At 41.7% G+C, this 27976-nt stretch overlaps 2 protein-coding genes across 6 annotated transcripts in view; one reads left to right on the top strand and one right to left on the bottom strand.

Moving 5' to 3' along the window:
• Nucleotides 1-27976, top strand: part of RIMKLB (ribosomal modification protein rimK like family member B) — a 170574-nt gene that overhangs the window by 51680 nt on the left and 90918 nt on the right. The window lies entirely within an intron of this gene.
• MFAP5 (microfibril associated protein 5) lies at nt 15-14157 on the bottom strand. Of its 3 annotated transcripts, XM_035707139.2 has the most exons (10): nt 13899-14155; nt 13287-13346; nt 12285-12320; nt 8972-9016; nt 8626-8658; nt 7966-8001; nt 6039-6068; nt 5056-5143; nt 4399-4472; nt 15-2513 (listed from the first exon to the last, which is right to left on the bottom strand). In XM_035707139.2, exons 2-10 carry the CDS (start codon nt 13342-13344, stop codon nt 2401-2403), a joined length of 513 nt encoding a protein of 170 aa, XP_035563032.1. In that variant the 5' UTR covers nt 13345-13346; nt 13899-14155; the 3' UTR covers nt 15-2400. The 3 variants fall into 3 exon arrangements, with proteins under 3 accessions (XP_035563032.1, XP_035563033.1, XP_035563034.1); XM_035707140.2 differs by lacking the exon at nt 7966-8001; XM_035707141.2 differs by lacking the exons at nt 6039-6068; nt 7966-8001 and having other exon boundaries at nt 13899-14157.

The following is a 27976-nucleotide window of genomic DNA, read 5'->3' as shown; positions in this document are numbered from 1 at the left end:
AAAGACCACTCTCCTGAAAAGGAATGAAGAAAAATTTATTTTAAAATATTTAATTTGAAGTATACACAATACTGGGAATTGAAGTGCTTTGTGCCACTTCATTCAATATACGGTAGGAGGGTCATGTTCATGGTGAGATTCTTAAATGATTCTTGGAAATTCTGTGCCTATGAGATTTCTTTACAGTGGGTATAATATTCACTTAATAGATATATCTATACAGAAATACTTTTAGAGGATGTGGAGCAGAGATTACATACTTTGGGTCTTTTCCTAGCATTTCTCTTTAATCAGTTGTGCAAATCCCATTAAACTAAATTGTTTCTTAATAGCAAGAGTCTGATGCACATTAATATAGTTGAATTCTTTCAATATGAAAAGAATCTAACCCTACCAAGTAGAGTGGAATTTTTTTTTTGTAACTTGCCTCGAATTCCCTGACTTCCTAATTAAATTCCACAGGCTTTTTTGGAATGTTACTAAGTTATTCAGATAGAAGGATCTGTGTAGTATGTAACTGGTCACTTATAACGGGAATTTTGTCTATTATGTTGTAGACTGCTGTCTTCATAGAGGATATTTCTCCTGTTATAAAGAAGATGAGGTGGTTGTGAATTAGACTGCCTCTAGGCTTCAGGAAATATGAATGATGCATTTAAACCTTGAGAATCACAGAATGGAAAGAAACTGTAGAACCAACATAAAATTAACTTTGTTGTGTAAAGATGGGAAATTAAACCTAGTTTACTTGTTTCTTGGTTTACCTGATTACTGCTAGAGCCAGGATAAGAATGTAGTTGTCTGAATATTGTCTTTCTTTTTTTTTTTTTTAATATTGTCTTTCTTTAACACTTTTTTTTAATAAACTATTAGGTAAATTTGGTCTGCCTGCCTTTAAGCCCCAAATCAGGCTCTTCCAGGCTCGTCAATGTGGTTCCAAGAGAAAACCAGCAGGGGCATTAGTTTCAGGCGAGGCAGCTCCCAGATTCAGAGGAGATTAATTTTTTTACCCCCTAAGGAGTATTCACTCAAAGACATGGAATGGGAGCTGTCAGTACCAGCTGTGCTTGAGTTTCTGACCAAAAATGATGAAGAATGGGCTTAATTATGCTAACAAATTGAAAATCTAGACATACACTCTCCAATACACAATTAGAGATATTTTCTATATAGATCATGAGCGTTACATGTGTACAAAAAAGTTAACGTTAGGCTGTGGTAAAGTAACCGTTTAATGCTGAGGCTCTATTTGGGAAATACACTACAAAAGTTAATATCCGTGGCTGTCATCTCATGACACCAGTAGAGCAAAAATTAATCACGACAAATTAATTCTGTTACACAGTGTGATCTTTTTTTTATACTAACCATTTCTTATGGAAAGCAAGTCCTCTTGGACGATCCTCTCGCCAGCCCATCACAGGCTCTACATATACATGTACCCAGTGTGGACTGAGAAGCATTACTTTGTAGATGTATTTTCAATAAAGAAAAGAAATTAGTTTTACATTAAAAAAAAAAAAATCAGGCTCTTCCAGAGCCCATTTGCATGGTGATCTCTACAGACCCTGGTTATTGATGAGGATGAAAGAAGTAGCAACAAATCAAGGAACCTCAGACCAATGCTATGGTTTCACATTAAATTGTCTAACTTGTGAGGGTGGGCCAACCTCCATATGACCAAAAATGAGTAGGTAAATAGGACTTTGCACCTCTACTTGTTGTACAACTGCATGAAAAAGTGAATAGGAAACCACGAGTCCAAGTTCCATACTTGGTCTACTCTTCTCCTTTATCCTTGGCCTCCGAACCTAGCAGATGTCATCTTGGGTCTTTATATATTGCCAGTAGGATTGTATAACTTGGTTCCAGAGAATTCTCTAAGACTACAGAAATTACCATGACTCTTCTCAAAGAAGACCTGCCAGGCAAATCCCAGCAAAATAGTTAAAATAAGAGTAATGAGTACTATGTAAATGAGTGGGGAGTTAATCTAGGAAACTCTTCTTAAATAAATGGAGTTCTATGACTAGTTAAATAGACAGCAATAGGTTCTTCCACCTTAAGATCTATTTCAGACAGATTCAATAGTAAATATTAACCTAAAGTTTATTTTTCTTTGAAATTCTATGTAGAATGTTTGTATATAAGCCACATGGTTATCGTTAATCTACTATGTCTATGATATTGAGAAGCGGTGAAACCATGCAATAATATAGACCTTATGTTATCAGTCTGAGTGAAAAATCAGGGAGTGGGGGCAAAAGCTAGGTACTGCAAAGGGATTGGTTTAAGAAATACTAATGTCTATGGGTTAGCTGACAATGGTTGGATAAGGAGATCCTTCTTGTTAGAGCGTTTTCTTCCTCCCTCCCACACATTCTTCTTTCTGCTTGACGATCACAGACCACTGGGTCTCTGCAAATTCACACTTTCACAGGGAGGAAGTCGGAAGTAGTTGGAGCGACGGAGTCGCCTTGGGGGTAAACCAGCCATCTGACGGCAAAGTTCATCTAGAAGAGAGACAGAGCATAATGGAATGGGAATGCAAAAAGATAAGAGGTCCTCTTTTATGAGAAAGAGAAGACCATAGGGTGCTGTAGTGAAAGATCGAAGAGAAATAGATCTGAGCTAGAACCCCAGATCTGCAGCTTCCTGGTTATTTATTACTTACTAGAAAGTTTAACTTTTCTCAACCTCACTATCCCTTCCAAGTATAGGCATGCAATACCTGCCTCGATGGTGTACTTGTGGATATTAAATTCAAATAATGTATGCAAAGTACCTAGCACAGGTGGCCAGTCAATTTTAGGTTCCTCTGTATACCTCGCTCCCAATTCTTACAATCATGGATTTATTAAATCTCAAAAAAAAAATGAAATTCAATCATTCATTGTATATTTAAGTGTTTACTGTACAAATAGCTAACTTTAGCAAGTCCCTTGAGACACTTGAAAGTGCCTAGAGTCCCAAATACTCATCTTCAATCTCAAGGTGCTTCCCTTGCAGGTGGCTTGCGCAAGGTTGAGGGGGGCAAGCAGCAAGTTTCCTTCTGCGAAGTTAACTACAGCTCTTACTCAGGAGCTCAGTGCAAGATAGGCTGCTGAGTCAGAAGGGGCTGTGTCTGTGGTGCCTTCACCAACCGCACTTATCGTTTGGGGCTGGCCGTGGGGAAGGTGAGAAGTATCTTTGTTTCCACAATGCACGGTTTATAACCACATGGTTTGTACCCTTGTAATCGTTCTTATAAAGTTTTTCTACCCTCTTTTACTTCTAAAATTTCACAATAAGTCATGTAAATGGTTCCTGGAATTGGTAGACTGTTTAAAATGTTGCCAGCTTCTAAAAGTCCAGTCTTTCTTTTTAAAGATTTTATTTATTTATTCATGAGAGACACACAGAGAGAGGCAAAGACATAGGCAGAGAGAGAAGCAGGTTCCCTGCAGGGGGCCTCATGTGGGACTTGATCCCAGGATCCCTGAGCTAAAGGCAGACAGACTCTCAAGCACTGAGCCACGCAGGTGCCCCAGGCTGGGGTTTATTTGTTTGTTTTACTTATAGGACTTATCTAAACATCAATATCTGAATTAGTGGAGTTATTATTACTATTTTTTAAGTAATCTCTATACCCAACCTGTGGCTTAAATTCATGACCCCAAGATCAAGGGCTACATGCTCCCCAGGCTGAGCTAGCCAGGTGCCCCTGACTTGGCTTTTCACCTAGAGCCTCAGTGAATGATCTTCAAAGCAGCAAGAGCTTCAGAAAGCTATATGTATAGGATAGGTTGGGGGTTGCAATCAAGCTGGAAAGAGATCCAACTGTACTTTTCTTAGGGTTGTGTTAAGCATACTTCTTTACTTAGATTGCTCATTTAAGAGCATCTGGGTGGCTCAGTGATTGAGCATCTGCCTTTGGTTCAGGTCACGATCCCTGGGTACTAGGACCAAGTCCCATATCAGGCCCCCTGTAGGGAGCCTGCTTTTCCCTCAGCCTATGTCTCTGCCTCTCTCTGTGTCTCTCATGAATAAATAAAATCTTTTTAAAAAATGCTTATTTAGCAGGGCACCTGGGTGGCTCAGTCAGTTGAGCATCTGCCTTCAGCTCAGGTCATGATCTCAGGGTCCTGGGATCAAGCCCTGCATCCCATCAGGCTCCCTGCTCAGTGGGGAGCCTGCTTCTCTCTCTCCCCTCTGCTATTCCCCCCACTTATGCTCTCCCTGTCTCTCAAATAAAATCTTAAAAAAAAAAAAATTTGGTCATTTAGCATAACCTGGTGGAGCAGGGACTGATGAGGCCTAAAGCCCTCCTTGGAAGCCAGACCTTGGGTCCCTCACGATCATGTCTATTCACCTCTCTCATAACTGCCCCTCCCCACTAAAACCCAGACATCATCTTACCTTTCATAACTTCGTGTTCTTTACAGACAAGACGGGAGCAGATCTCATTGTTGATGATATACATACGTCGTAAACTGCCATGGTCCCAGTAACATGGTTAAGGAAGGAGATAGAAAAAAGCATTGATGGAGAACTAGCCTAGGCTGAGCGTGCCTCCTCAACTTCCATATTCTCCACTCTCCCCTATCTGTTCTCCTCTTCTGGATTTCCTTAATTATTTTGGATGGCTTTTTTTTCTCTCCCAGAGGAGTAAAGGGGATAGACGGGAATTAATCCTTCTTCTTCGTGAAACTTACCCACTCCACCTAGAGTCAGGTTTAATGCTCCTTGCTAGTTTTTACCTTTAGAGTTGGATCTTTTACTTTGGCCTTTTTCTATGAGGTCATAGATTCACTGTACCAGTATTTCTCTCATGACTGTCTTTTTCTCAGCCCTCTCCTCACTTGCCTACTAGCATCTATTCTTATTGGTCAGTCTGTCCTCCATATACCTCAATTTAAGCTCTAGGTTCTATCTGGTACCAGCAGGAATAGCAAGGAGGGTCACCTTAAAAACTTCTCTGCGACCAAAGATTGAAATTCCATAGTGAGTGCTCTTTAAATAGTTACTGACACGAAAACACTATAGAAGAATCTGCATCTCCTGGGATTCTTTTACCTTGTGAAACATAGCTGATGAATGCATTGCTTGACTGGCCGGTGCACAGAGTAGAGTCTCGTGCAAGCAAATTTTTCATCCCGGCAATCTGAAGAAGTCCAACATAGAAAACAGAGGCATAAACAAAGGATTCAAGAGATGAAAGAAGATAGATAGAATGGGGAAAAAATATAAGTATTCTCTACACAGGATCTTTGTAAGTTGGAGAATGCCCTCCTTGTTCACAAAAGCAGAACAGGAGGAAATTGGCTAAAATAAAATTTAGGTGCTTTCCTACTTGGAAGCAGAAGTAGATAAAATAATCTCTAAGAGTTCTTCTAGGAAAGTCTTTCTAGGTTTATCCAGGTGGCAGTAGGAAATACAAAATTGAAATGCTGCTGCTTACCCCATTCTATAGAATAAGAATTCTTAAGTGGGTCATAGTTTCCGTTTCAGTAGTTTCCAATTTTAGATGCACATCAGAATCATCAGTACAATAGAGAATGCAACTTTGGCCATGACAACTAGAGTAATATTGAGTCCTTGTAGTCACTCCCTGACTCACTAACCATCACAGAAAGTCCATAGGTAGTTTAAGAAGAGGACTGTTACCAGACTATCCAACAGTGCTTCCATATTTTCTCCCATGAGTTTGAGGATAGGAGCTCAAAAAAAGGAGGGTACTAAAAATATTCTTTAACAGAGAATTGGAAGCTGGGCAGCCCGGGTGGCTCAGCGGTTTAGTGCTGCCTTCAGCCCAGGGCGTGATCCTGGAAACCAAGGATCCAGTCCCACGTTGGGCTCCCCACATGGAGCTGCTTCTCCCTCTACCTGTGTCTCTGCCTCTCTGTGTGTGTCTCTCATGAATAAATAAATAAAATCTTAAAAAAAAAAATAATCGGAAGCAAGCTGGAAGGTATACCAAGTACCCTCCAAAGAATAAGAAGGTATATGAATCCCCAAGAAGAAAGCTGAAGAAAAAGACATGCAAAAGATAATCATACCTGCTGTGGTATTTTTATCATTGGGTGAAGCTGGAAGGCAGAAATTTCATTGAGTTATCACCAGTTCTAGAATTCATTACTTCTGTAACTGTCATGTTGCCTCACTTGGGACCCATCGGGGGTCCATAAATAAAAAACAAGTGAGTTGGTAATGCTTTTAGCAACATCTAAAAACCCATAATGGGCTGTTTGATCCACAAAATTGTAGAGATTTATAAGTTAGAATGGGAAATTTGATATTGCCTTTCTCCTTTCTCTTCTAGAATTGAAAACTGCACGGTTGTGTTGTTGACAAAAAACAAATTTAGTAGGGACACAAGGCAAGTAGCCATATGCCCAGAAGGGCTTCCTCCTACAGCTAAGGAGAGAAATGAATGTTAACCTGTAGAAGCTCATTTTCATAAAAGAAAATCACCTCTCTGTAAATCAGATATCTAATCAGAAATTAGATAAAAGTTATTTAGCAAAGAATAGCAAAGGTCACAGCCATAGCCAAACCTAACCTATGGTCAAGCTAAATAGGGACCTAGTTTGTAGAATGAATAATAAGTTAAGGATCAAGATGAGTTTTGGGAATACACTAACCATGGGAGTTATGTCATAATGCCATTGGAAGAGTTGCTGATAGATAGGATACTATACAAAGTGTAGTAGGTGATCTCATCTATCCCCTGGTTTCAATTGCAGGCTTACATGCTGAGAAGTCTCAAACTTCCAGCCCCAATCTCTTCTAAGCTCCAGACCTATGAAGCCACCTGCCATTTTATGGAAGAGTTTGTGGATTTTTCAGAGATCCTTCAAATCCAACGTATCTTAAACTGTCTGATCTTTCCCTTCACCAGTTAAAACCATTCTTCGGTGAATGGTACCACCATCTACCCAACCGAACACTAGATATCATCTCAACAGTCCTCTCACACAACTCACACTTAATTCTCTCTATCTCTACCTTAGTTCAGGCCACCATCTTTTACTGGAACTAGTGTAATAGCATTCTGGCTGAATTTCCAGTTCAAAAATCTGATGGGAATCTTTCTTTGTCTAAACTAGTCTCTGATGCTTTTTTATTTTCATCCTAAGCCTTTGGGCATAGTGTTTTCTTTACCCAGAAGCTCTTCTGCCTGTTTACTCGATTCACTGTTTTTTGTCTTTCAAGAAGCAACTTAATCAATGTCCCCTCCACAGAAGCCTGTTCTGACCCCCCAGCCCTGAATATTCTCAAGGACTCTTTCTAGAGCTTCCACAGCTTCTTTTGCTTATCCTGACCATGGCATTTTGTGAAACTGAATAAAGTTATGTTTCTTTACCTTGTGTATTACACAACAAATATCTAGTAAAAGAAATCGGCTTCATATTCCTGGCATTTAATAGTAGGTTTTCAGTAACTATTTCTTCAAAATCATCTAGTTTTTGTCTCCTTTTCTCACATCCTACCACTGTTTCTTATAGATTTTGCCTTAATCATTTAATAAACCTCGTTTCTTCAATGTGCCAAGCTCTATTTTGTGTTGACATCTTTGAACATACTGTTCCCTCTTTAACTGCCTGGCCGTCTCCAATACTTCTTTCAAGAATTGATTTAACCATTTCTTCTAGAAAGTTACCCTTTATCTTCCCAAATATTGATCTGTTTATATATTTGTCTTGCCTTTACCCATCCGGTCTTGGGATCTTTGAGGGAAAGATCACATGTTGGTATTTTGTATATCAAACACCCAGCACAGTCTCTGCTTGTTAAGGAATCAAAAATGTCATTAATTTAAATTGAACTATTGGAAGAATGTGCTACATAAATAGAAAGTGCTACATAGAATGTGTAGTCCTATCTATTTGGGATCCTTCACCAGCTGTAACTGCCTTCCATAATGGGTTCTGGGGAAAGCCCAGAACGGCCCCAGTGGCCCTGGGATCCCACATCTGAACTCACCCAGGTCATCTGTGGAAGGCTCGATATCGGCCAGAACTGAAAAGGCACAAAACAGCAGGTGTGAGGAGGGCTTTGAGTTGGCAAGGGAGAAGGCAGAGGATAAAAAGGGAGAATGGGAGGGTGCCTGGGTGGCTCAGTTGGTTAAGCGTCTGACTCTTGGTTTTGGCTCAGGTCCTGATATCAAGATCTTGAGAGAAATCCCAGCATGGGGCTTTGCACTGGGCCTGAGCATGGAGTCTGCCTAGGATTCTCTCTGCTCTTTCCTGCCCCCTCCCCCACTCCAAAAAAAAAAAAAAAAGATTTAGAAAATGGGAGGATGGAGGTATCAGGCAAAGTCAAGGCTATGGCTGGATTTGTGTATTATATCCAAGGAAATAGAGTTAATTGAAGAAATTATGAATTTTTTTTGGTACTATTTGGCCTACTGACATTATACTTTATTATGCATGCCTTATTTTAGTTATGCATCCACTTTGTTTCATCTATTTAGAGGACTGGGGGACTCTGTTTCCTTTTATCCCACTGTCACTGAACAAAACACCCCCAATCCCTCTATCCCTTTCTCAGAGATAAAAGCACAGGATTAATTAAAAGCTGGAATGAATATTGTGAATATCACCAAGAATCATGCCATTGTAAAAGAACGGTAATAAAATTTACCTGTTTCGTCTGTAGAGGGCTCATTCACCAGATCTACAAAGATACAACATAGGTAATAAAAAAACATAGGCAGGAAAAGTTGTAAAGGGAAGCAGGATAAAGGGATGATCTAAAAGGAGGCAAGAAAGATTGAAGTGAAAGGATGTAGTTTAAGGGACTTCCACAGAAGGAAATAGGAGAGAAAAGACTGGGCATATTCACAGCATCAGTGGCATCTATGACAGATACGAGGGTCTGCATGAGCGCCCACTAATTTCTGTTCTACTCCTCATTTATCTTTGTTGGACATCACCCTCGATCCTTCTATTCCTGGTACAAAAGCAAAGAAATAAAAAGGGTAGCTTACTTGGATCCTCTGTAAATGTTTCTGGTGTCACTGGAGTCACATCATCTGAATGAAAAAACAAATCAGAAAACATTTTATTATTTTTTTAACGATTTGATTTGTTCATTTGAGAGAAGGGGAGGGAGAGAGAGAGAACAGACTCCCCACTGAGCAGGGAGTCCAACGTGGGGCTGAAATATAGGACCTTGGGATCATGACCTGAGCCAAAGGCATATGCTTAACCGACTGAGCCACACAGGCACCCCAGGAAAACATTTTTTTACATTTAGTGCCTCCCATTCTTGCACTCCCAGTAAGTGGCTAGCACAGCTGCCAGCCCACAGCAAGTATCCCACAACCCAAACAAATATCCATTTCCCGCTTCCATGAATATACCTATGCAGTCCTAACATAGAATGTCCTTTTCCCTTTGTCTCTCACATGCCCATCAGATAATCCTCCACAGGCATCCACTTTCCTAGTCAGACTTTGGTTTAGGAAGAGAAGAATAACATATTTAATTGTCCTACAAAATAATAATGTATGTCGCTAATTTGAGTTTACTATGTGGCAAGCACTATTTAAATCTGTTTGTACAGATGATAAAATTGAGCACCGGCTAAGTAAATAATTTACCCAGGGTCATAGAGCTGTGATAAGTACAGTGGATTGATGACCTCTTTGTAATACTTATTTTAAGTGAAAATTGTCTTTCCCAAAGACCCTGATTTTGATAATTACAATTTTGAAATAATTGGATATCACTTTGCTGATATACTTACATACAAGCATATTCACCAAAGATGATGTTGATTTTTTTTTAAGATTTAAAAAAAAAATTTATTCATGAGCGACACAGAGACTGGCAGAGAGAGGAGCAGGATCCCTGTGGGGAGCCCGATGTGGGACTTGATCCCAGGACCCTGGGATCACTACCAGAGCTGAAGGCAGACAGATGCTCAACCACTGAGCCACACCGGTGCCTGATGTTGATTATTTTCTGGTGCTTAGTGAGAAGTGAGGTGAGGAGAAGGGAGGGGATACTTGTAGAGAATACCTTGCAGTTGTTCATTGGAAAATAAAGGCAGGAGGAGAAAAAAAAAAGGTTCAGGTCTTAAGGTGGAATCTATTATGATACACTAGAAAAATGTATCTGAAACTATAAATAATAGCACTACCTGAAACAAACTGTCTCAACCTTAAGAAACAAAATGACAGGGCAGCCCTGGTGGTGCAGTGGTTTAGCGCTGCCTACAGCCTGGGGTGTGATCCTGGAGACCTGGGATCAAGTCCTGCATTGGGCTTCCTGCATGGGGCCTGCTTCTTCCTCTGCCTGTGTCTCTGCCTCTCTCTCTCTCTGAATGAATAAATAAATCTTTAAAAAAAATAAGAAGAAAAATGACAAAGCAGTGTTCACATCTAAATATTTAATAAATATTCCATCTTCAATTATCCTTTATTGCACACGACTTCTCATCATAATCTAGTTTGCCCACCAGGGGTCAGCAAATTCTTTCTGCTTTGACTTTTTTTCTTAAACTGGTGTCTAAATGCCATGTTTAGTCTGGAAAGAATAGCATTTTTAGAAAGCATGCCAGAGCTATTGATCATTGTGGCAGAAGCAAAACACAAATAAAACATTGTGAAGCAATTTACTGGCTTACTACTTACATCATCCTCTTTTTTAAAAATTCAGGTAGAAGGGGATCCCTGGGTGGCTAGGCAGTTTAGTACCTGCCTTCGGCCCAGGGCCTGCTCCTGGAGTCCCGGGATCAAGTCCCACATCAGGCTCCTTGCATGGAGCCTGCTTCTCCCTCTGCCTGTGTCTCTGCCTCTCTCTCTGTGTGTCTCTCATGAATAAATAAATAAAATCTTAAAAAAAAAAATTCAGGTAGAAAGTCATGAGATTTGACCAAAGAGCCTTTTTATATTTAACACTCAGCATTAGTTTTCATATTTCAGAACAAATTTTCGTAAAAGAAATCCAAGTCTGTTCTAATCCCCCAGGACATATAAAAAAAAAAAAACCATTAACCCTAGTCATTCTGAAAACCATAAGAGGGGAGTGGAGCCTCTCAGGGTGTAGCCTGGTCCCACCAGTTCCCTTCCTCTCTAGCTACATTCGGGGCCAGCCACTCACAGAAATGGAAGTGAACCAGTGGGAGAGCAGAGGGGTTGAGAGTGATTCCTTGCTGTCACCTCAGAATTTCTGGATAAAGTAATCTATTTCGGTATATTCCTCAGATTACCTACCTTTTCCATGAGCTACCACTGTGTAAATCCTTATCTAGAATTCATGAATGTTCTCTGAAAAGAAATCTTAAGTAGACATTTCAGAAATCATATATTCCTGCTAGGATAGCATCACAAATATGTAGACAAGGACCTGACCTTAACCAGCCCAGAGAAATGAATTCAGAATTTTTTTGCTAATGCTGAATGCTGATATAGGTTCAGAAACTTAGGGATTTGGATCCCTTTACCCACAGCAGGAAAAAAAAGAGTTGTTTCTATATTTTCTGTACCAGGATGCAAAGAAAGAAATGATATTGTGTCCCAATGCACACATAGAAAATTGAAGCAAGTATAATAAGGTAATCTTTTACTCTTGGAATGTACTAGTAATGTACTCCATTTTTATTTTAGTGTATACTAATTCATTAAAAATACCCATTGTGATCTGCTAATTTGATTTTATGGCCCTTTAATGGCTTATATACTGCTCTCAAGGGTCGGGAAAAGTAGGAGATAAGTTGTAATTATATTGAATGTCTGGAGGCAGAGTGGAGATGTTTATTGGAGTCTCTGTCATTGAACCGAAGGAAGCCAAAACATTTGGGTTTGGTCCATTAGTGCCAGAATTTCACTGTAGCACTGAGATGCCTTCTTTTTCTGCCTGCATGTTAGCTTCTCCATTGTTATATGGAGAAGAAAATGCTGTTAGGATTAGTGGCGCTTTCTGAGTGAGATAAGAGCTGTATAGGAGAGTGGGAAAAACAGATGGGCATAGTGGACGTTTTCGGCAAGGTACTTCAGTTGTTAAAAGAGGTAAAGTTTTATGAACTGGATAATAGGATTGTGGAAACTGGTGAATTGGAGCCTATTTTCCACACATTGGCACTGTGTCCCTCTGTTATATTATACATTCTTTAACTCTGAACATTCATCTATACTATCCTGATAATCCCAGCAGATAGGGTGCCTGGCTGTCTTGTCAGAAGAGCATATGACTCTTGATTCACAGGGTCTTGAGTTCAAGCCTCACACTGGGGGTAGAGATTACTTAAATATTTTTTGAAAACACAGAAGAGCCCAGATCCAAGAATTTACCTACCTCCTCGTTGACCACTGACTCCTAGTGGTGTCCACTCTGTACCAAAGGACAGAGAAAAGGGTTAAATGACTCCAGCTCCCCATCCCATATGGTTTTTATTAGATGAACCAGAAAATGATGAGAAACTGGTTGTACTCGATTTTTCTGCACTGTATTTCTACATGGTTCAATACAACATCACTCAGACCATTAATGACGTGGAAGTACTCAAGAAAAATAAGTTCCTGAGAAGAAAGCCATGCTTTGCCAAGCCCTGACTCCAGATGCCCTGTTACCCCCTTTCCTAGCAGAAGGAGTGGGATCTTGTTCAGCACCCGGGGCCAGCAGCCTCTCTACTGTGTCCTGTAGTATCCCCACAGCCATCTTACTAGCTACACTACTGAACAAAGCACAAAATGATTTTCTTACGGTGTGTATCTGGCAAAATGAGAAAATAAAGCAGGATTTCTCTGCGGTCCGAAGATCACTTTCTGTGGCCAATCTCCTAGCTCCATTCTGTGAAACCTGTGATGGCTTTTCTTAGCTTACAGCCTGGCACATGTTTTCATGTGTCCCTGTGAATACATTTGTGTATATGCTGGAGCTAGTATGGGTTAGGTGGGAGCATATATTCCTCCACTGTGTCCCTTCATGTATTGAATTTGGCCCAGTTTATTAGTTGTCTCCATATCATGCCATTGTGTATCAGCTTCTTGCTCCTCTGTTTACTTGTATCTTTCATTGTGTGTGACCCTCTTTTGGTTAATAGGCCTTTGTGTGGATCTTCTACTCAGAACTCAGGATATGTCCTCCCAAGTCTGAGGTCATCTCTGATTTCATCTCAGCCCCTGCTTCTCAGAACCAAATCTGTCCTTTTCTTTAATGGCGATTCTAGAACTCAGTAGCAAGCACCTCTGCTGCCAGTCTCCTTCACCATCCCTCTATCCTGCCCTCTAACACACACATCCACACACACCGAGGAGCTGGCATTGCAGGGAGAAAAGATTCAAGGTAGGGACTCACCAGAGGGGATGATGAGCACGGTGAGATACAGCAGCACCTTGGGTCCCGTGAGCAACATGTCTAGTGGGAGTGTTGGGAGAGTAGAGGCTGTAATGCTCGCAGACACATCAGCATTGAGGTCCAGGCAAGGGTACCTGGAGGGCCCCTGTCTCTTTGTCTGCCCAGGGCTTTCCCTGGTCCCCCCTCTGACTCCAGGCCTTTCTCTCCTTTCTTTCACTGAACATTTATTTTCCTTCAAATTATCTTCTTTGCCCACTCACCGTTATTCTCATTCTCACTCCTTTTTTCTGCCAAGTCAGAGGAAACCTTACATTCTAACTGGTATCTTTGCTCATGTCCTGTGGCCGCTTTCAACCCCCAGTGTCTTATAGTCCTTTTCAATATCTGTGGCTTCTTAATATCATCTGCTTACCTCAGTGTCTTGTCTCTTGAATTCCATGGATAATTGGGATATTCGCTCAATTCTCAGTCATTGTCATTCCCTATTGCCCCACTCTGGCCTTTCAGTTTAACACACACACACACACACACACACACACACACACACACACACCCAACCCACCCAACACACCCTCTTGTCTGTTTAGGGTTTTATACAATCAAACAACTCACTGTGTATTTCTCCTCTGCTCTTTTCACCGAGTCCGTTGGCTGCCGAATGCGGCTCTCTCCTTCTCACGCTGTTTCTACTTTGGCTGGAGAATAAGATGAACAGAGCCACTCCCTGGGAAGGACTTCAAATTTGGCCTACTCTGAAACAATGAGATGAGGGAGAGCGACGGGGAGAGAGAGAGAGAGAGAGCACGCGAGACAGAGAGAGAGAGAGAGAGAGAGAGAGCGCACCAGGCTAGAGGAGTGTGATGAGACTGGAATGAGAAGGGGGCTGGGGATTTGCACTCACTCACACCCTCATTCCAAAGGTTATGACCACACCAGTGAGTGATACTGCTGCTCCCTAGGAGGCCTGGCTCCCACTCACAAATGCCTTTCTTCCATGAGCCTCTTTTCCAAACTCTTGCAACCCAGCCCCTGGCCCACCTCTGCTGTGGGTTCCTTCTTACCTAAATAGTTCCATTTCATGCTTGGACAGCCTGCTCCTTCTCTGGCCATCTTCCATGTTTGCAACCTCCTCCTTTCTCACTTTCTTTTTCTTTTTTTTTTTTCTCACTTTATTTTTCGACATTCATTTCTTCAACTCTAACAAATTTCTTTCTTTCTTTCTTTCTTCTTTCTTTTCTTTCTTTCTTCTTTCTTCTTTCTCCTTTCTTCCTTTCTTTCTTTCTTTCTTTTATCTTTCTTTCTTTCTTCCTTCCTTCCTTCCTTCCTTCATGTCCTTTCCTTTCCTTCTCCGTCCTTTCCTTCCCCTTCTTTTCTTTCTCCCTTCTTTCCTTCCTCCGTTCTCCTATCTTTTCCTTCCGTCCCCCTTTTCCTTCCTCCTTCCTTACTTCTTCTTTTCCTTCTTTCTTTCTTTCTTTATTCCATTCTTTCTTTCTTGCTTTCCTTTCTTCTTTTCCGTTTTCGTTCGTTCTTTTCTTTCCTTTCTTTTTTCTTTGTTTGTTGCTTTCTTCATCCTTCTTGACCCACACACTCAAGAATGTGGTTTTTTTCCCCCTATCAGGGAATTCTATTCATTCCATTTTCAAACACACACAGATACCACCTGAGTTTTGTCCAATGGGAGGGTTGGCTGTTGTTAGGGTTAGGAAAAGCTGAAAAATACAGTACCCTTTGAATCCTTTTGAAATGTGGAGGAGCTCTGTGAGAAGACACGTTAGCCTTCTTTTTGTCTTTTGGCTTTATGTTTATGCTCAGAACCTTGGTTGCTGGCATCTTGAGGATAAAATGCCATTGGAAGCCCAAAGAACATTGGGTGCCAAGTTCATTCCATTTGCCTTATTTTCCAACAGTACTTTTCTTCATATCGTGGAATATGTAGATAACATGTTCTCTGATCCAGAAGTTTTAAAGACTTTGTATTTGCTCTTATTCACAGAAACATAGTGGCTGGACTGGTAAAAATACCTCCACTTTGGAAGGAATACATTAGAATTACAGAAAGTTCAATCTAAGGAATCAGTGACCATGTGTGCATTTAAAAGTGTATTAAGTTTCAAGTTGTCTCTTAGCTCCCTGAGTCTGCATCGTGTATCTCCCTGAGGAGAGTATATAGGTAGAGAGAGCAGATCTTGTTAATAGAATACAGACTAGACAAGGAAAAAGAGTTAGAGAAAGGAAGGAGGGAGGGAGAGGAAAGAAGGAAGGAAGGAAGGGAGGGAGGGAAGGAGGGAGGGAGGGAGGGAGGAAGGAAGGAAGGAAGGGAGGGAGGGAGGGAGGAAGGAAGCTGGTTAGTTGGGAGGAAGGGAGAACAATGGACATAATCAGAAATAAGGAAATAGCACCTTTGGCTCCTCCAAAGGAGCGATACATGTTCCATCTCTGAGATACATGGGTGCTGATCAGTCTCTAGAACAAATCTGAGTACCAAACCCAGCTCCTCCTCGTCTGCCTGGACGAGAACTTACTCTTCGCCCATCTGTTCTGCAGTGAGAATGTAGAGGCTGGAAAACAGATGTGATTCTAATCTGGTGAGAGTCAGGGAAAGAAAAGGCAGGGAGGTGGGGGTAGGGAAAGAAACAACAACAAAAAGCCAGATGCAATTCAGAGCTAAGGCAGGACATATAATAGAGAGCTTAGAGCAACAATCATGTTTTCCATGAAGCTCAGACAGATGGACAAACTGAACTCAGGCCAATCATTTGGCAGCAAGAGCAATGACCTCAACATGCTGGCCCAGCTCGAGACCATAGCATAGGAAAGCCTCCCCAGGCAGTAGGAGGGGGTGCTCTCCTGGGGTCGCAGGAGGGAGTCTGAAGCTGGGGCAGTGAAAATGGAACAGAATGTTCAGAGTAAGGCAGAGGGAGAAGGCAGGGAGGGACCAGGGGCTTAGAAGGAAAGGAGAGGAAACCGGCAAGCACTGGGGAAAGCAAAAACTTCATCTATTCCTGCTGGGCTTATAGTCATTCAAGAATGCAGTGTGTTTTGAGGTAGTCTGATTAGTGTTTCTCCCTTGCAGCTATGGTGGCCCCTTTATCCTGGCGTTGTTCCCCCATTTGTTTTCAGAGTTCAGGCTGGGATGCCCAGGTTTGGAGAACCTCAGATTAACTTTTCTCAAGGTGATTTGGTCAGCACCTGTTCTATGATCCCATCAGTTTATCACTGGAGTATGTGGAGTCACGATCAGCACAAATAGTCAAAAAATGAGCAACCATGAGGTGCCAAGGTGGCTCAGTCAGTTGGGCAACTGCCTTGGGCTCAGGTCGTAGTCCTGGGGTCCTGAGACTCAGCCCTGCCTCGAGCTCTGCTTGGCAGGGAGCTTGCTTCTCCCTCTCTCTCTGCTGCTCCCCTTGCTCATGTGCACACACTCTTTTTCAAATAAATAAAAACTTTTAAAACAAGAGGAAAGAAAGAAAGAAAGAAAGAAAGAAGAAAGAAAGAAAGAAAGAAAGAAAGAAAGAAAGAAAGAAAGAAAGAAAGAAATGAACAGCCACCATCCAGAGCTGTGAGAGTATAATTTTCAGTTCTCACTGATCCTGGGGAAGAACTCCCAGGGCAACAGCAGTCTATGCTCCCCTCAACATAGACTGATCTGGGAAGCCCAGGTGGCTCAGCGGTTTAGCACCACCTTCAGCCTGGGGCGTGATCTTGGAGACCCAGGATCGAGTCCTGAGTTAGGCTCCCTGCATGGAGCCTGCTTCTCCCTCTGCCTGTGTCTCTGCCCCCTCCCCCTGTGTGTGTGTGTGTGTGTGTGTGTGTGTGTGTCTTTCATGAATAAATAAATAAAATATTTTAAAAAGAAACAAAAGAAACATAGACTGATCTGTGGGTAGAGAGAACATTCTCCAGCAACAGGAAAGTCCCCCATGAAACTGTCTGGAACCATCTGGCAGGTGCAGAAGCCATTTAAAGCAGGCAAGGTAATGTTTGAGTTACCTAGGAATTTTTCCTTTTCCAAAAGGGTCTCCAGTCAATGGAAGTTGGTTAAAGTGCAAAGAAACAGAAGGGAAGCAGACAAGAGAGCTCAGCAAGCTGGCTCTATTCATCTGTTTATTGGCCTGTAAAGAATACACCCATTAGCTGAAGGCCTCTGGGCAAATGTACAGAAACGTTATTACTACAGTCCAATCTAACTAAATTAAATCCAGGGCCTAAATGCAAAAAAAAAAAAAAAAAAAACATAAAAGGAAGGCAAGAAGGGGGGAGGATTATACGAGGTGGGGAAGGAGAAAACACAGAGAGCCTGTGTGTGTAGAGGAATGAAGCAATAAACTAGTAATAGCCAAACTTAAAAGATGGACTCAGTGTAGGAGTTAGAAGCTAGCAAACATATGTCGTCAGACAACTGCCTACTTCTTAGTAACCCAGACGTGCTGTAACACACTCCATCCCTCTGTGCTTTGCACTGTGTGTTCCTTTCTGACCTAATTCCAATTCAGTAAATAAATGCTCATATATACATCGAATCCCAGGTTAGATGCTATGCTATCTCTTCCCAGAAACCTGTCCTAGTATCCTCTGCTTCTGGAGAGTTTTGTTTGGGTTTTTAAAGTAAGCTCTGCACCCAATGTGGAGCTTGAACTCACCACCCTGAGATCCAGTCACATGCTCTACTGACTGAGCCAGCCAGGTGCCCCTGCTTCGAAAGAGCTTATCAGGAACAGCCTGGGTGGTTTAGCACCACCTTTGGCCCAGGGTGTGATCCTGGAGACCCCGGATCGAGTCCCACATTGGGCTCCCTGCATGGGGCCTGCTTCTCCCTCTGCCTGTGTCTCTGCCTTCCTCTCTCTGTGTGTTTCTCATGAATGAATAAATAAAATCTTTATAAAAAATAAAAAGAGCTTATCATTTTCTCAATTGAGCTACCTTTTTATTTATTTTTATGATTATGTCTCAATGATGGGGAAACACAGGGCTAGCTGAGGACAAGTCATGAGCCCAGGGCAGCATATTGACAAGTCCTTGAACAGGCAGGGGACATTCCTCTACGAACTCAACTGCCTCGATACATTGCTAAGGGCAATAGGCAATCTTAGCCTGCCCCCCAGGATCCTGTAAGTCTACATTAATGGATAAAAATTCCTTTAGAAATTCCCTTTTTCGGGCAGCCCGGGTGGCTCAGCGGTTTAGCGCCATCTTCAGCCCAGAGCCTGATCCCAGGATCGAGTCCCACATCAGGCTTCCTGCATGGAGCCTGCTTCTCCCTCTGACTATGTCTCTGCCTCTCTCTGTGTCTCTCATGAATAAATAAATTAAAAATCTTAAAAAAAAAAAAAAAGAAAAAAAGAAATTCCCTGTTTCTCTACTCCCAAATACATGTTGGTAATCATCCCTCAAGCATATGACCTATGGGTATACATCTGAAGGGTCTCATGACTAAGGTTTTATTAGACGGTAATGAGGGACCTCTTCCCAACAATAGCTAGCCCCCTCAGGGTCCTGGAAACCTGGCTTCCAAAATCCCTTAGAGAGTATGCTATCCTCAAACCCCTCCCAAGTCCCAGGTATATAATCAGCCACTCCTTCCAGGCCCTGGGCAGCAGCTCTTCCTGTCCATGGGTCCAATCCTCGGGTGCTTTAATAAAACCACTATTCTGCACCAAAGATGTCTCAAGAATTCTTTCTTGGTTGTCGGCTCCGGACCTCACCTATATTCCAAAACTTCATCATTCAACTCTATTATATTCTTTCATTTGCATGTCTGCATTCCTGATTAGACAGAGTTCTGACATTGCAGAGGCAAGCTCTTACTCATCTCTGGCTGATATTAAGATTAGCACTAAAAAGTCAAAATTTGGTCATTCGAGGTGAGTTGAGATGAAGACTTAAAATAGGAACTTGCTATTTCCAAGTAGAAAATTTGAAAACCTGAGTCAACTGCAAAGAAGTACAGGATAGAATTCTAGAGAAGAAAGTAGTATGAGAATACACAAGGAGTGTAGCCTAAGTGGAACAAATATCCAGTGTATTGAAGTGACCTGAGATGAATAGAGCAAAAGGAAATAGTTATTTAAAAAATAACAATAATTTTGTTATTGTTCAGAAACAAAGGAATTCTGGCACCAAGCCTGTAAAATCAGTGCATGTAAAACATGTAATCTAAATCTACAGTAATTAGTACTTCCGTCCTACCATTTTGTTTGCGTAAATCTGATTGCACTGGTGGTCTTGCACTGTATACCCACACGCCCTTGGCCATGCAAATGTAAAATGCTCCATCCAGTTTCAGGATTTTTATTTTATTTTTTTTAAAGATTTATTTATTCATGAAAGACACAGAGGGACAGAGGCAGAGACACAGGCAGAGGGAGAAGGCTCCATGCAGGGAGCCAGATGTGGGACTCCATCCCGGGACTCCAAGAGCACACCCCGAGCCAAAGGCAGATGTTCAACTGCTGAGCCACCCAGGTGTCCCAGTTTCAGGATTCAATTAAGATTTCCAAAACCCACAACAACAATAACAAATTTAGCTGATAAAACTGGCTATAAACAAAGTAGGACAAATACTAGAAATTTATTAATGGGAAGGAAATTTCTATCTTCCCTGTCTACTCATTAGAAAACAAAACAGAAAGTCTGGACTTTGCAACTATAGGGGGAAAAACAGGAAAATTCAATTGTATATAATTATTAACAATAGCTAACATAATACATTTGTAGATGTGTATGATACCTATTTATAAGCAGCCTGCAGGAGTGGGGAGGCATGATCACCACCTCCTTTTCTTTAACCACTTGAGTGTGGGCTGGATTTAGGGACCACTAGCAAATAGAATGCAGCAAAGGAATGGTGTATATTTTCCCAGATGAGATTACAAAGACTGGCTTCTAGAATTAGTGCTCTCTTTTGATCTCTTGCTTGCTGTTTGCTCTGAACAAAGCCAGCTGCCAGGCTGTGAGCTACTCTATAGTAATGTTCATGTGAAAGAAGGCATGTCTCTAGCCAACAGTCAGCAACCTCAGGACAGCAAAAAGCCATGTGAATGAACTTGGAAGTAGATCTTCCCTCAACTGGGCCTTGAGGAAACTGCAGCTCCAGCCAATGTCTTGACCATAGCCTGAGACTGAGCCAGAGATACGCGGCTAAGCTGTACTTGCAGTCCTAATCAACAGAAATTTGGAAACTAAATTTTTGCTGCTTTAAGCTGCTAAATAACTAATATGTCCTATACTACATTACAAACTATTTTATCTATTATATAAATAACATATTTCTAACTGTATATGCTATATAATAATGTAATATTATATTGATACAATATATGAAAGACTAAATTAGCTATTATGTGTTAGCTATTTATATATATATAAATATATTCTAGTTAGTGGTGATGACTAATGTTTATGGAATATTGACCATATGCTAGACACCATGTTAAAAAAATATGATCAGGGATGCCTAGGTGGCTCAGTCAGTGCCTTAGCGTCTGCCTTTGGCTCAGGTTGTGGCCCTGGGTCCTGGGATGGAGTCCTGCATTGAGCTCCCTGTGAATAGCCTGCTTCCCCTCCTCTGCCTACGTCTCTGTCTCTCTCTGTGTCTCTCATGAATAAATAAAATCTTTAAAAAGTTATGATTATGCTACTTCACTGTAAAGCATAAAGAGGGATGCCTGGGTGTCTCAGTGGTTGAGTGTCTGCTTTCAGCCCAGGGTGTGATCCGGAGTTCTGGGATCGAGTCCCCCATTGGGCTCCCTGTGAGGAGCATGCTTCTCCCTCTGCCTGTGTTTCTGCCTCCCTCTCGGTGTCCCTCATGAACAAATAAATAAAATCTTAAAAAAAAAAAAAAAAAGCATAAAGAAAAGAGAAAGATGGGGATGCCTGGGTGGCTCAGTGGTTGAGTATCTGCCTTTGGCTCAGGGCATGATCCTGGTGTCCCGGGATCAAGTCCTACTTTGGGCTCTTTGCATGGAGTCTTCTTCTCCTCCCTCTGCCTGGGTCTCTGCCTCTCTCTCTCTCTGTCTCTCATGAATAAATAAAATCTTTTTTTTTAAAAAAGGAAAGATTAAAGGAAACAACAGATAATGGAGAAAGGAAAGACACAGATAGGAAGAAAAAAAAGGAGAGAGAAAAGAGGATGTGAGAGACAGAACTCATGTGGAAACCACAAAATTATCCTGTAATATTCAATATGAATGATTGGCATAATTCAGTAGTATAATTTACTTGAAATGTAGACCATAAAAAAAAAAAAAAAACAATTTGAGGCACCTGCCTGGTTCAGTCTGTAGAGCATGTGACTTTTGATCTCAGGGTTGTAAGTTTGAGCCCCATACTGAGTGTGGAGATTACTTAAAGTATTTTTAAAAACATTAAACAATCACAAAATCTGGTTTGTAAGAATGAGCTAAAGGAATTTAAATAATTTTGCCTGAAGAAAAAACCTAAAAGAGGAACTTAATAATTTTTAAATGTGCTAGTGAGGATTTGGGTAAAGTTTTTTATTTACCACTTCCATAAATATTAGGACACAGTAAAAATGAATTTATTCTGGCATTTAGTTTAAATTATATATTGAAGTGACATCCTGCATAAATGAGTGTGAATATTTTATACTTATTTACTGTGCCTGAGTGGCTCAGTGGGTGGATTTGTGCAACTTTTTTTTTTAAGATTCTTTTTCTTTTTTTTTTTTTTTAGATTTTATTTATTTATTCATGACAGACAGAGAGAGAGGCAGAGACACAGGCAGAGGGAGAAGCAAGCTCCATGCAGGGAGCCCGACGTGAGATTCGATACTGGGTCTCCAGGATCACGCCCTGGACTGAAGATGGCTCTAAACTGCTGAGCCACCCGAGCTGCCCCTGTAGATAGACTTCTTTAGTGACTTAAGGTGGATATATTTCTAGAAACAGCATGATGGATTGGAAAGTCATTAAAGTTGGAACTCTTCATAAGTAGGCTCCACACCACACTTAGTGTGGGGCTTGAACTCATGACCCTGAGATCAAGAGCCACAGCTGAGCCAGTCAGGCTGTCCATGATTTTTTCTGGTAGAAGAGTGAAGGAGACTCTCAGAGCTGTCCCAAAGATGGTGATGGGCAGGAGTACAGTGCCACTCTTAGAAACACTGCATACTGGTTGGTCGATTTTTCCTTGATTTTGTGTGTCAATCAGGCGGAAATTCTGCTTTACATGGTGTTGTCTACAGGATCCAAAGTGGCCTCGCTCCAACAGCTAGCTGGCCCTAGCTGCCCACAGGAATCCATGACGGGGTTGCTGGCAATGGTTCTCTTCCATTAGTGTTAACTCATTTGGGTTTTGACAGTGTAGCCATGGGTTGAGATGGAGCATTCCAAGAACCAAAGGAAGAAGTGGAGCTCTGTTAAGACTCAGACTTCATTACCCAGCATCTCTCTCCCACATCCTATTGGTCAAAAGAAATCTCCACGGTCAGTCCCAGTTTTAGGGGAGGAGCACCAGACTCCCTCCTGATGGGAGGAGAGTCAAAAAATGTGCAGCAATCTTTAATCTACCACAGGGCCTCTGAGGTTAAAGTGAATCTTTTCAACAGCCTAGGTAAGTGCCAAACAGACAACATTTGTATTTTGCTCTTTCCTGGAAACCTCATTCACTGCTCTTGCCAATGCTAAGCACAGCTGTCCTACAAGGGCCTCTTTGATGCTCAGTATTATAGATGAACGGTACTCTCATTTTCTTGTTTTCCGCAGCATTGGGCACTGTTGACCAATCCTCCTTGTTGACGTATTCTCTTCCCGTGCATGGCATCTCTGACACCTCATCCCTCTTTCCCTCTCTGCTCCATTCTGTGTTCTTTACAGTTTTTTTTTTCTTCTGTTCATGCTTAACATGCTGGTTATTGTCAAGGTACTCACACCAACATCTCTCATTAGTACATTCTGTCCCTCATTAGTCATGTTCACTCTCATGTTTGTAGGCTTATACTCCCAGATCCACACCTCAGTCTAATTTACATCTGTTTCTCTACCTCTGAATGTCCCACACATATCTCTGTTTGGGATATGTCCCACAGGCACCCTGAGTCAGTCTAGAGTTGACCTGAGCAAGGAAGCAAGCCTAAGAGCAGACTCTGGCTGAGCTTTCAGGAGTGACAACCAAGAGACTCCATTGCCCCTCCTACCATCAGAAGGCTCCCTTCCAGACTGAGACATCACCACTCAAGCTCTAGAACTACCCTGGCTCTGCCACGATCCACAAAATGGACCCTCACTTCCTGCCTTTCTCCTCACTTACTGTGGTTTTGACTTCAAGTCTTCTACTAGTGCAAATGGTTGCTGGGACTTAACTAACATCCCAACTCCAGCTGTAGTAGAGTCTCGGGTTTGTAGTTTGTAGTTTCCCACCCCATAATGCAGAAAGGTACCTTAGAAGGAGGTTTGAACAAATGTTGAGTAAGCTAAATTATGATGTCTTAGTGTCTTAGGTGGCATCACCTTCTTCCCTGCACGGTGTCATCCCCCCCGCCCTCCCCCCCAAACCTCCCTTAGGACTGTGCTGCTACTAACTGCCCAGCTATGAATTGAAATATGGTGAGTCATGCTCAGGCTCCCCCCATTTCTTTTTCTCTCCACCTGAGTCCTTTCCCACACACCTTTTGTCATCAGAATTCTATTGATGTTATATCCTTTATCTTTCACATCCATCCATTCTATTATTCCCATCACCACTTGAGTTCAGCCCAGCTATTACTCTCAGTTTCAGCATTTCTCCACCCTTACAACACAAAGCATCAGGAGTACTATTTCTAGCAATGGTCAGATTAAGTCACCTGCTGGCTTCAAACCCTTAAAGGTTCCTTATCCTTAGGGTATGGATGGAATTCTTAGTATGCATACATGGCTATTTATAATACTTTTATCTCTCATCACCAGTGCTCCAACCCACCCAGTCTATCTATATCTTGGACATTTGCACCTTGCTTTTCTAAATTTTTTTAAATTTTTATTTATTTATGATAGTTACAGAGAGAGAGAGAGGCAGAGACACAGGCAGAGGGAGAAACAGGCTCCATGCACCAGGAGCCCGATGTGGGATTCGATCCCCGGTCTCCAGGATCACGCCCTGGGCCAAAGGCAGGCGCTAAACCGCTGCGCCACCCAGGGATCCCTGCACCTTGCTTTTCACCTCTACTGAATTACTTGCACTTCTGAAAAGCTGCAACCTCTCTTTTGCTTCTAAGCCACTGTACATGCTATGTTCTATTTGCCACACCTCCACCATAATCCTCACTTTCCCACAATCTTTTTGTTCAGCTGGCTAATTTTTAATCATCCTTTTTAATTCAGCTTGGGTAATAATTCCTTTGAATTGTTATCCAGAGCGTCTCCACCACAATGAGTGGCTCAGTGCGAATAGATGGTGTGTGCCCAAAACGAAGTGTGGAGACTCAGTCTGCGCATCGGAAAGAAGTGTTGATGGGAGAGGATGTATTTCCTAGAACTGGTCACAAGAGGGCAGCAAATAACTGCTTTAGGTCACCTAGGCAGTTTTGCTGCCTTTTCTTGCATCCCATATACTATTCCAACTGTCTATTGATATTTATGTAGCACGACTCTGGAGCTATGCCTAATGAGATGGAAAATTTCTAATGACTCAGAATCGTACTTCATTTATATTCTGATCGGTTTCTTCATGCCAGCCACTTCACTGCGTACTGGTAACTACAAAAAGATGAATCAGCAGCACCTGGTTGGCTCAGTTCTTATAGTGTAGGACTCTGTGAGTTCAAGCCCCATGATGAGTATAGAAATTACTTTAAAAAAAATGAATCAGTCACAGTTCCTACATTCAAAAAATCAATAATTTAGTGCAAAAGAGAAGTATTTCTGAACTGTCTTTATTCCTTGACATATGAAGAAACAAGTGACTTGACCCATTTTCATCAGTAGCAAAGACAGTTTCAGATGGTGGCACAATGGCCAGTTTCAGAGGGCACCTGGCTAGCTCCGTGGGAGGAGCATGGAACTCTTGATCTCCATTTAGCCTACAGCTTAGTTAAAAGGATAGTGGGATGGTTGGTTATTGGGTTCAAGTAAGATAGTCTCCTAAATGACTGACATGTTTGAAGACCACATTACCAGGAACCCAGCTAATTCCACCCAAGTAATTCTCGGGTGGCTGGGAAAGCATGTTCCATCCCAAGCCCCCTGTTTTTCTCTTTGTCTTTAACAGACTTGAGCAGTGTTATGTTCACAACAAAAATGAAGTGAAAAGTACAGAAAATTCCTATATAACCTTTGCTCTCCACACCCACATCTTCACCCACTATCAGAATGGTGCATTTGTTAGAGCTGATGAATCTACACCTATGCATCATTATCACCCAAAGCCCAGAGTTTACCTTTTTTGCCGTTTTAAGTTCTGTAGGTTATGACAATGTAATGTATCATGACCTGTTCCATCATTAGAATGTTATACCGATTCACTACCCTAAAAATGCTCTTTAAAAAAAAAAAAAAAGTAAGCTTTATGCCCAACATACAAGCTTTATGCGGTGTGAACTCAAGACCTTAAGATCAGCAGCTGCATGCTCCTCCAACTCAGCCAGCCAGGTGCCCCCAAAATGCTCTATTTATCCCACCCTCCCCTCTAAGCTCTGACAAGTGACTCTACTGCCCCATAGTTTTGCCTTTTTTTCTGGAATATATATAGTTGGAATTTTTTTTTAAGTTGGAATATTTTATACTATGTAGCCTTTCCAGATTGGCTTCTTTCACTTAGTAATATGCATTTAAGATTCTTCCATGCTTTTCAATGGCTCGATAGCTCATTTCTTTTTAGTGCTGAATAGTATTCCATTGTCTGGATAAAACGATTTCATTATCTGCTCACCTACTTACTGAAGGACATCTTAGTCTCTCCCAAGTTTGGGCAATTATGAATAAAGCTGCTCTAAGCATCTGTGTGCAGGTTTTTGTGCAGACATAAGTTTTTCCTTTGGGTATATATCAAGGAGCAGAATTAATAGATCCTATGTTAAGAGTATGTTTGCTTTTACAAGGAACAACCAAACTGTCTCTTCAAAGTGGCAGTATCATTTTGCATTTCCTCCGGCAATGATTGAGAATTCCTGTTCTTCTGCATCCTTGTCATTCTTTCATGTTATCAATGTTTTGGATTTCAGCCATTCTAACAGCCATGTAGTGATAGCTCATTGTCTTCAGTTCACAATTCTCTCATGACATATGATACCTCCGGAGTGTATTTTTGTTTAGATTTTATTTATTCATGAGAGACACATAGAGAGAGGCAGAGACACAGGCAGAGGGAGAAGCAGGCTCCCTGCAGGGAGCCTAATGTGGGACTCGATCCTGGATCCCAGGATCATGACCTGAGTCAAAGGCACAGGCTCAACCACTGAGCCTGAGCCACCCAGGCGTCCTTCCAGAGTATTTTTCATATGGCTATTTAGCATCTACGTCTTTACTGGTGAGGTGTATAGGTGGGTCTTTTGCCTTTTTTTTTTTTTTTTTAAATTTTTTATTTGGGAGGGAGACAGAATGAACTATGGAGAGGGCCAGAGGGAAAGAGAGAGAAGCAGACTCCTTGCTGAAGAGGAAGCCTGATGTAGAGCTCTATCCCAGTACCTGAGCCAAAGGCACATGTTAACTGCCTGAGCAACCCAGAAACCCCCTCCCCTGTTTTGTTTTGATTTTTTAGTTTTGTTTTTTTTTTTTTTTTGCTAATTTTTAAATCAGGTCCGTTTTCTTATTGTTGAATTTTAGGGCTTAAAGACTGTGTGTGTGTGTGTGTGTGTGTTTAAGATTTTATTTATTTATTCATGAGAGACACACAGAGAGAGAGGGGCAGAGACATAGGCAGCAGGCTCCATGCAGGGAACCCAATGTGGGACTCGATCTTGGGACTCCAGGATCACGACCTGAGCCAAAGGCAGGCACTCAACTGCTGAGACACCCAGGAGTCCCATGGCTTAAAGACTTTGGATAACAGTTCTATATCAGATGTGTTTTCTTTCTGTGGCTTGTCTTATTCTCTTGACATTGCCTTGTGCTGAGCAGAAGATCAGATTTTTAATGAGGCCCAGCTTACTATTTCTTTCATGGATCATGACTTTGATGCCGTATCTAAAAAGTCATCTACATATCCATGGTTATCTGCTATCTTCCAGGGTCCTTTCGCAGTTCTGCTATCTTTCAGGGGTTTTGCAGTTTTGTGTTTTAGATCTATGATTCCTTTTGAGAAGGCTGTGAGCTCTATATCTAGATTCATGGATTGTTTTTTTTGGGGGGGGGGAGGCACATGGCCATTGGGTTGTTCCAGCATGATTTGTTGAAGACTGCCTTTGATCCATTGTATTGCCTTTGCTCCTTTGCCAAAGATCAGCTGACTATATCTATGTGGGTCTATTTCTGAGCTTTCTATTCTGTCCCTTTGATGCATTTGTCTATTCTTTTGCCAATGTTACACTGTCTTGATTACCGTGGCTTTATAGTACGTTTTCTCAGATTTATACATAAGTATTATATTTTGTTGGGTGCTGTGACCACTGTAAGGTATATATATTGAGTCTTAGCTTACCCACAAACACTTCCTAAAACCCTTGGAATTGATACGTGTCTTTTTGGATGTTAATGAGATGACTGGTGGTTGGGGACTCCAGGATAGCCTCGGGATGGGTGCTGGTTGCCAGGGAACAA

This window comes from Canis lupus, chromosome 27 (assembly GCF_003254725.2).
Source record: "Canis lupus dingo isolate Sandy chromosome 27, ASM325472v2, whole genome shotgun sequence".
Classification (NCBI taxonomy): domain Eukaryota; kingdom Metazoa; phylum Chordata; class Mammalia; order Carnivora; family Canidae; genus Canis; species Canis lupus.
This window is presented reverse-complemented; position numbering and strand designations above follow the sequence as displayed.